Source organism: Micropterus dolomieu, linkage group LG17 (genome assembly GCF_021292245.1).
Source record: "Micropterus dolomieu isolate WLL.071019.BEF.003 ecotype Adirondacks linkage group LG17, ASM2129224v1, whole genome shotgun sequence".
NCBI classification, from domain to species: domain Eukaryota; kingdom Metazoa; phylum Chordata; class Actinopteri; order Centrarchiformes; family Centrarchidae; genus Micropterus; species Micropterus dolomieu.
The window spans coordinates 30,767,664-30,777,613 of record NC_060166.1 but is presented as its reverse complement, the minus strand read 5'-3'; the positions used below and the strand labels follow the sequence as shown (position 1 = coordinate 30,777,613).

Sequence of the window (9,950 nt, the reverse complement as noted above, 5' to 3'; positions counted from 1 at the left end):
AAAGCCCCCTTGAACTCTGTATCGGTCTTGATATATCTTCTGTGTCAGAGCCTATATCCCTATTTTTTTTTTTTTTTTTTACCAAAAATCTGGATGATCTCTCACTTTGTTCTGTGTCATTTCTCTCTCATTGAATTTCTTTTCATCATAATGACACATTGTCAGTATGAGGCTGTGGCTCAGGTGGTAGAGAGGGTTGTCTACTGATTTCTATCCCTAACTCCTACTGTTCACACTTGAAAGAATCCTCGGGCACTGAACCCTGGTTTGCACCCCAGCAACTGGGGATGCACAGGCCGTTCTTAATTTCTAGTCCCAAACCTGGATAAATGGGAAAGGTTGCATCAGGCATCCAGTGTAAAAAGCCCATGCCAAATCAAATATAGGGATCAACAGATGATCTGCTGTGGTAAGAGAGAACAGCTGAAAGAAGAATGGTTTTGTTTTTATCAAGGGTTTACTATGTCCCTTTTACCTACTTTTCACAATAATTCCAGTCTTTATCCCCTGACAGACATATCCTCAGTACTTAAGTAGCAAGGATTAGGAAGCAGGAGTCAAGGCGGAAAAACAAGGATTAGAAATGAAAAAACATCTGGAAGTTAGCTTGCTTGCAAAATTGCTAAAGCAGAGAATATATATGCCTATGCTGCAATTGTAAACAGGATTCATTGTGGCACTCATTCGGCTAACTAGACTCTTCCTGCAGGCTAACGCTGACCCCTTCTTTTAACACCACAGATATGATAATGTTGTTCTTCACCTCAGTAAACACCAGATTATAGACTAATGTGTCAATTATCTTTCAGGTTCCTTAATTTTTACTGCAATGCCTCTTAACTTATGTGAATAAAAATGCAGTGACTTCTGTCATGGTCTCCTGAATGCAGTACTAATCAGTGGACATCCATCTAGTATAGAAGTTTCTCGAGCAGGGGTCATAATCAATCCCAGCATAAGGTCCATGACCTTCTTGCAACACATATAAATCTTATAAGCTGTTGAGCTACTGTCTCCTAACTGATTACATGCTGCAGTCACTATGGACTTTATTTTGGGGGTAGTGCAGAGAAGGGGGCTGTTTCCCATTGAACGGATTATATAAATGAGAACCATAATACTGTAATCTCCCAGAGAAATGAGAGAAACCAAGGGACATGTCGACGCTTGCTAGCTAGCACCTTGGTCTGCAACTGTCAGATTAACAGCTGGTTGAACATTGACAGATTACATTCACAGTTGTTTTCTTGTTTTAACAGTCCCCACTGTGTTGCATTTGTAACACTAGAAGTACAAGGAAAACTGCCTTTCAGAAGTCATACAGTATCAGAGAACAACTACTTAGCCAGTCATGGGAAAATTGCCACAATGTATCAGTGTCAAGAGCTAACTGGAAAAGCATAAATGATGCCTGCAATTCTGCCAAGTACATTGGTTTTTAATTAACTTTGCTGATGTGAGAGTTAGCAGCATTGAGTCATTTTTTCAGCTTAGCAATGCAGGAAAAAAAATCCCCAAAGTTTAAAGGAAGCCATCATCCTTTGAACAAAGTCATGCACATTAGGTTATTCATGCATTTGATGTGTGCTGGTGTTGAGAGTCCCAATGTTTGTCTATTTTATAATTGTCAGCTGGACAGCAAGAATATCTCATGTACACACTGAACATTTAGATCCTATTACATCCTCAGTTGCAGATTCACTTGAGTGCAATACCAACTAAACAGTGAACATCATTTACAAAATGTAGTCCGAGACCAGTTCACTTTTGCAATTATGCTGGTGGTTAAAAGTGCTGCTCTATGGACAATTTTAAATAACATTTTAAAGGATCAGATCAAGGATATGGGATTCATCTTTATTAATAACTTATATTTATGAATAGAACAGCATTAAAATCAAATGAATTACAAACTCTATACCCTTGATAGGTGCAGACTGTTTAATGTGTTTTTTGTATGGCAAAGAAACATACTGTGTAATTCTGCTTTGCTTGGATTTTTCTCGTCATTGTCATGTCACACTTTAAAGACATACCCAGGTTCTCCATCACAGCAGTAAAAGGATTCAACTGTAAGAAAGGATATATGCTAGATAAAAAAAAAAAAAAAAAAAAAAGGAAATACACAACATTGAACATTGAGCAATCCATTATACTTAAAAACTATCTTCAACTTCACAGGTGATTCCAGGTGACTGTCATACTATTTCAATGACTGGGTGGTACCTGAATAGTTCAAATCTGCAGCAGATGAGTCCTGATTTCATATAAAAATTTATTTTGTGCCCTTTTTTAAAATCTCTTCTTCAGTGAAACAAATATGATAATCAAAACTGCAATGTCAATATGTGCATAATAGTGATGCTTTGCTGAGAATGAATGCAACACTAACATTGAATTCTCATTGAATGTTTGGGATTTCACATCCAAGGGGGCATTATTTTGAAGCAATGCTGTGTGTATAATGCAAGAAAGCTCTCAAAAGTCATTCATGTAATCATCACTTTACTGTTTGCTAACTGACAAACTGTAGATATTTCTGATGTGATTCAAAATTGAGGTTATGATTATTCATGAATTCCACTCAACTGACCTTAGTCATAGGCATAATTATTTTGAAAACCTGAAATTCTGTCACATCATCCCAAATGTGACGCAAATCCTGTAATGCAGAGACAAAACAAGCAAGGCTCAGTATTACCTGTCAGATTTAGGGGAAGACGAATTTCTGCAGGATTATCTGTGTGTGACAGTGCCTATTCACTTTTAAATCAGGAGTGTTTAGTATGTGTTTGTAATCCACTACCTATTGTGGATGTTATGTACAAGTCTAAGCCTGAGTGAGATGAATATGGGCTTGGTCAGAGCTGAAAGCAGGCACAGAAAGGTAATTCAGGGATGCAAGACACTACTTCTGAGCCTGTGACATGTGCCAATGTGAAGACATAACCAACCACATGTTTAAACACTGAATTCAGAGGTCATCTTTCTGCATCTTATCTGGTCCAAGATGTGTTGTTTTACATTGTCTGCATTGGTAAACTATTTTAACTCATGGTTTTAAATGTATGACTGAATACAATGCTTTATACCAATGGTGAAATAATGTGGGCAAAGAGATTTTCAAGTGCAAAATAGTTGGTTTGTTGGAAATACTTAAAGTCAAGCAAATTATATCTAAAAATATGATTTATAATGTAGTATGTAAGCATATGCATTAGTGCGTGTAATAACGTAGGTTAACCTGCATAACGTGAGGTTACTTAACTTATAACCCCTGTTTTCTGAGTGAAGTGTATCATGACAATTGTTCACCATTGATGGCCAAAACGAATGAATGAAAGAAAACTCAAAAATAGAACATCAATCAAACATGCAACAATTTGAAAGACATATTAGTTTTAAAAGACCTCAGATCTTCTCAATGTAACCCAACACTTTCGTGGATGAAATCTAGAGCTTGTGTCAATGTCTCCATCCAGTAAAGGGAATGGCTGTGCATGCAGAAAAAGGGAGCAATCAAAACCAATACAACAAGAAATAAAAGGTTAAAGGATGTAATGTTCTCACATAACTTTAGTCATTCTGAAACAATTCCAACATGACGAAACTTATACATGCATGTTTATGAACTTTATATAATACAAAAGCAGAAAAAAGAAAAGAAAAGACAGTAAGCAACGTATGGCCTGAGTGTCAAGCAACTTGAATAAAATCTTGAGGGAGCACTCATTCATAAACACATTGGAAACAACCGTCATTGAACAAATCAAGCTTTGAGTACATACAAAAGTGGTAAGAAGTAGTGCCGTTATGTCATGTTAAGTTTCTGTGCGCTATAAACATGAAAATTTTATGAAAAACATTTTATAACAGAATACTCTCAAACCTACTGCAGTTGTTGAAATTAACATGGCAAACATGCCTAAAAAATACCACTTACCATCACTTACCCACAATATCATGGCATGACATTTTTTTCACACAAAACAATGTTACAATGTTATAGGGTTTTTTTTGCGAAAAACAGCAAGGCCAAGATGGTCAAGTGTCATGATGTCAGAAGTCAACAACCATCTGCATCATAGAAAGGGGTTCAAATGTATTCTTTCAATTAAGACTAAAATGTTTTTCTGTGCTCTACATCAAACTACTGAAAACATTAAACTCTGCATTAAAAAGTATTTCTGTTTTGATTGTAACAGTGCAGTTCAACACATTCAGACTTCAAATTTTTGTTGGCCCAGTGATAACTGTAGTCCTCTGAAGACAACAACGACAATTCAAATGTGTTGTAAGTTCATAGCAGTCTTCTATTGAGTCCCCTAGTGTGTTAATACTTGTTATGCCATTCGCACTGACCAACACTCACCTCCTCAATGTCCAAGTTTTTTCTGGATTTGTAAATAAACTCTCCAATTGCTACAAAAACTGAGAGGACTAGTCCAGCTGCCAGCACAATAAAGATTCCCCCTATGTTCTCCACACCCAGAGCACTGGCCTCTTTGCTGTCCTCCTCTGGGCAGCCATTGCCTCTCCACCACTTCTCCTTCATCATGTGCAGTTTCCCTTCCTCCTGAAGCTGCAAGATGGCAATGGTGACCTTGTCTCTGTAAGGGGAGCCTACAGCAGGAAAACAACAGCCGGATTTAAACCATTACTGCCATTACCAGCGAAATAACCTTTGGGTTTGTTGTTTCATAGACATATAGGGAACATTTACTCGTCGTAATTGTTACTGTGTTATTTCTTACCAATTGGGGTTCCCACTCCATAGCCCTTTGAATCTATCAAGCCTCCAATCTGTGTCAGGTTGCAGTTACGCTGGCTGATGTACTCGATGCTAGTTGACTCCATTAGAAGAGCATAGTCTGTGGTGAGAACCCTCTGAATCCCCTCCCGGTTGTTTTTCACCAAAGCTGTATTTTTCCTGCTGCTCATGAATGCCCACATTTTCTCGTAAGTTGAGATCTTAGATTTCTGTTGAATCAGAATCAGAGTTTATTGATGCATCTCATTGGTCAACACAGCAACAACAACATCACAGAGGTTTACACAAAGCAGATAATATTGATACATGGTAATATCTGGTTGATACAGGGTTGACACTTGATTCTAATATTTTAAATGACACAGTATTTGGAGATTATCTGCTGACTGGGGCAATCATCGTGATGCATGGCAGGAGATGGGCTGTGACAAGTGTATACAAATCTGCCCAAGGTCATACATCTCTGCATATTCAGATAAACTGGTTGCGGTGCGACAGGCAAAACAATAAATCCTTGCAATTTTTATGAAAAACTGCCCGCAGGTTTTTGTTAAGCTGCATCTATGAGGAAGTTTCTAACATATTAACCTTTAACCCTACTCGTTTTTTCCCCCAACTGCATTTTCTGCCAACCCATCACACAGCACTCATCATGTTACTGTAATGACTAAGGACTGATGGCTCAAGGGTACAGCTTGTCAGACTAATTAAAATCAAAAGTTTTTGTTTGCATCCTTCCCCCACATTGGTGTACAGTTACTTTCCCATTTGCTGTACAGTGGAAAGAAGGTTACCTTAAAAAAGGTCATGGTGGAGCCGTCTCTTACAGCACCATACTCTATTTTTGTTTGCTTGGCCAAGTCATCTGCAGAGTCGATTGGTGAGTCCATTCTCTCCACAGTGAGGAAGGCAGCCAAGTTGGCAGTGTATGAGGAGATTATGATCAACGTAAAGAACCACCATATTCCTCCAACTATCCTTGTAGAGAGGGCCTTAGGCATTAGTTCTGATCCTGTAAGATAACAACACAAGGTACATTACAAATTCTACTAACAAATGCATTATGAACCAATGATAAATACAGTGCAGAACAAACTGACTACCTTATTTTTCCCATGCACACCACAAACATTATTCTATATATGAAGGTGGTGGTTGAAGGTATTCTACCAAAGGGAAACTTTGACCAGGTATGAAAACAGCATAAAAATGTAATACAGTTATAACCTCAGTAACTATACCTTGCTGCATAAGTGCTCCAACTCCAAACCAGACACTATTTATTAAAGTGAAGTTGTTTTCAACCACATCTGAGTCTGGGTTGCAGGGGTGAGGGTTGTACCACTCATAGGGAGTGAACCTGAAGGTGAAGAATCAAACAGTCACAATTAATAATGTAAAAAAACAAACTATAATGACAAGATAATTACATATTAAGGTCTGTGGCAACACCTGGTATGTACTTATTGCTAACAGCAATTAGCAATTTTTCCATGTCCGCAATTAATCTATAGGTCCTTGTTGCAGCCAAAATGATAAACATTTATATAATGCATACAGGAAGTTAAAATGTTTAACCAAAGTGAAATTTAGCTTTTGGCTAAACAATATTGTTTAGCGCAACCGACCATAACGAACATATTAAGCTAACTGTAGCTTAAGTTATAGATACAGTATCTCACAAAAGTGAATATACCCCTCACATTTTTGTAAATATTCGATTATGTCTTTTCACGTGACACTGAAGGAATGACACTTTGCTACAATTTAAAGTAGTGAGTGTACAGCTTGTATAACAGTGTAAATTTTCTGTCACCTCAAAATAACACATCACACAGCCATTAATGTCTAAACCGCTGGCAACAAAAGTGAGAACACACCTAAGTAAAAATGTCCAAATTGGGCCCAAAGTGTCAATATTTTGTGTGGCCACCATTATTTTCCAGCACTGCCTTAACCCTCTGACATGGTCTTGAGCAGCGCTTTACAGGTTGTCACTGGAGTCATCCTCCATGACGACATCACGGAGCTGGTGAATGTTAGAGACCTTGCGCTTCTCCACCCTCGGTTTAGACATTAAAGGCTTTGTGATATGTTATTTTGAGGGCACAGCAAATTTACACTGTTATACAGCTGTACACTACTACTACTTTACATTGTAGCAAAGTGTAATTTCTTCAGTGTTGTCACATGAAAAGACATAATCGAATATTTACAAAAATGTGAGGGGTGTACTCACTTTTGAGATACTGTAAATGCTTTTATGAATCCCATTTATTAGCATTTGCTTTATGCTTTTTACACATGTATACCGAGTAACATCTGCTCAACCTAAACCAGGGAACAAGTTTAATTTGTAGTAACAGCATCCTGGGTGATAAGTGGACCATTATTAGTATAGTACTTTTAGCAAAACATTTGAGTTCTATAAACCAAATCAAATTGTTTCACTTTTTCTTTGAAGTTGCAGTTTACCTGGCAATAACAAACAGCACACAGCTGACACCGAGGCATGCCAGCAGCACATACATCCAGATATCAGGAGACAGCGGGTTGAGGAAGGAGAACACTCCTGGATTGGTGCCGTTGGGTTTGTGGTAGAGGATGCTGATCCCCAGTGTCATGAAGGGCTTGGAGAAATCTATCACCTTCTCCCTGACATATGTGATAGTGAGAGGGGCCACGGCGAGGTCAGCCACCTAGCACAGAAAGAACCCATCAAGCAGAGCCACGGTCAAAGACAGATGATCAGATGATAACTCAAATATTCTCTCACTTATAATATTGATGGGTACTCACATGGTCAATGAGTTCTCGCACCATGCCGTTCCACTCCCCCTTGTCATTCTGAGCTCCATATTTGCCATCAGACACCAGCTTTACCTCATAGGAGAAGCCCAAAATGTTGGAGAGCTCTTTGAGCAGGTCCAGGCAGTAGCCCTCAAAGCGATCATTTCCATACAGCGGCTTATCAGATTTCTTATACATGACATAAGGATTTTCCTGGAACAAGGCACAGTGTAGACTTCATTAGATTTATCAAGACATTCTTGATCAAATGTTGCCTGTCTTTTATGATTATGATAATGATCTTTCATACCAGAATAGTTGTCACAATGAGGGTCCTGTTAGCCATTGAGTCGGTCACATTGGTGGATAAGTCCCTATTTTTTTCTGTTAAATTAAGGCCTGTTTGGGAGTTCCACACGCCAATCTGTAAAGAATAAAACATCCAAATAACCACACTGACTTCAAAGATGCATAGTTGCCTGAGTCACCTTCACATGATCAAGGTAATGAATGCAAAGAAGGAAAAAGAAAACAGTACTAGGATGAAAAATTTCAATGGAAGAACAAACAGAGATGAGATCGTGAGGGAGGGAAAAAGGAACAGGACATAAAATATTATATCTTATTAAACTTGAAATGTCCGGTACAGAAGTGTTTAACATTTCTTCCCACCAATGCCTAAAACTATTATTTTTTTAGAAAAAGGGGGAGACATCACACAGGGCAGCGGGTAGAGTAAATTAATAAACAGTGTCAATATTCCTTTAGTCCGCCAGGGCAGCTAAAGTACAGACCTTTTTCCACACTTTATTCAGGCGACTGTTGCCCGCGATTGTCTTGCAGAAATAATAAAGAGAAAGCATTTTAATTACAGAGCCCTGAGCTTTAAGAAAACAAAAAACAAAACAATAAACAATGGTAGTGAATTGGCTTAAAGAGAAATGTGGAAAACAATAACTCCTATGGTTACAACTCTTATTTCATTTTAATTTCAACATTTACTTCCAACTGTCTTAACTTCAGTTGAATTTCTTTGTAGTGGAGATATTTGTTATTAGCAGATAACAGACCTGCTAGTGACAAAAGTCAGAGCAGCAATGTCAATGTGATTAAAGCAACATCCACAAAGTTTTTGAGCTTAAAATGACAGCTACTATTTGTAAGAGCTATGTGTCAAAGCAGTAATAGGCATTATTAGGACATAAGATTTCAAGATACTGTATATTGTTTTACAGACAAGGAATATTTCTGCAACTTTAGGAAAAAAATGGGGTTACAAGTGAATAGCGGTGGCCCTGTTTGTCTATATGTCTGTTAAGCTCTGGGTGTATGTCTACAATAAAAGCCTGTACTGACAGTATAGACACGGGTCAGATAGTTCACCTTCTCCAAGCCATCCTCCTTTAGGCTGATGACATCTAAATCAAATTCTTTCCGCAGGCCATCTGTCTTGTTTATAATTATTTGTCCCGTCAAGCCATTCCATTGTGCCTGTGGCAAAGAGAGGGCAGAAAACAAAACATATGAATCCTTCTGTTTTTATTGTCATATAAATAAATGCAAAATCTAGCAGCAGCCTGGCCAATGAAAAACAATTCTTAAAAATGAATAATTGATGAGTGCTACATTAAGCAAAGGACACTGACAAAGGCTAACTGCATCTTAATGGACATTTTTGCATTGGCAGGATCCTCAATGGAAATATTAAGTATCTCTGAGTATGTAACATGGTGGACGGTGATGTAAATAGAGCAGGCAGGCATGGCTCTCTGTGAGAGGAGAATGGGGGTGGGCAGCAGAGATCAGAGATATTTGAATGCAGTTGATAATGAAGTGAGCTCAGCTGAATAACAGTCAGGTTAAATCTCTATTACAGAGGGCTTAGAGAAATGAGCAGCATCTCAATTCTGGACTGACAGAGGAAGCCGAGAAGCCAGTTTCTTTATGGGATGATGGCATATCTACAAATCAATACACAAATTTGCCAATGTTCAGCCCATGGCATTTCATGATTTCATGATTCCTGGCTGCACATCAAATTGTGCTGAAAATATAATTAAAGGAGCACCCCAAAACACAAAGTCGTCATATATCAAGCCTTCTTAGAAACATGTGGAGAAGGTAGATCGAGGACTTAAACTGTAGCCACATTCATATTTGAGACTGTTGCATTACATTTAAATGAAAAATAATCTAATTACACATTTATGAAAAGGCTTCAACTGTGGAAACAAAAGTATGCTGCTGCTCCCTCATTTACATATTATCACTGAGAAACTGGGTTACTTATAATAACATATACAACTTATTGTAAACAGTTTATTCCTTTTGCACAAACATAAGACAGTTGGTTGATGTTCTTAAAGTAGGTCTCAGTGAAAGTGATCAC

The 9,950-nt window shown here is 38.0% G+C and overlaps 1 protein-coding gene across 2 annotated transcripts in view; it reads right to left on the bottom strand.

Annotated features, from left to right (window-relative positions):
- Positions 1-3,666: 3,666 nt before the first annotated feature.
- LOC123986404 (glutamate receptor ionotropic, kainate 1) overlaps positions 3,667-9,950 on the bottom strand; it is a 28,033-nt gene continuing 21,749 nt past the window's right edge. For both annotated transcript variants that reach the window (XM_046074643.1, XM_046074644.1), the window contains 6 exons: positions 7,571-7,774; positions 7,247-7,470; positions 6,013-6,131; positions 5,566-5,783; positions 4,755-4,980; positions 3,667-4,623 (listed from right to left, as the gene is read on the bottom strand). In XM_046074643.1, coding sequence (XP_045930599.1) covers positions 4,334-4,623; positions 4,755-4,980; positions 5,566-5,783; positions 6,013-6,131; positions 7,247-7,470; positions 7,571-7,774 — 1,281 coding nt within the window. In that variant the 3' untranslated portion in view covers positions 3,667-4,333. The remainder of the gene's footprint in view (positions 4,624-4,754; positions 4,981-5,565; positions 5,784-6,012; positions 6,132-7,246; positions 7,471-7,570; positions 7,775-9,950) is intronic.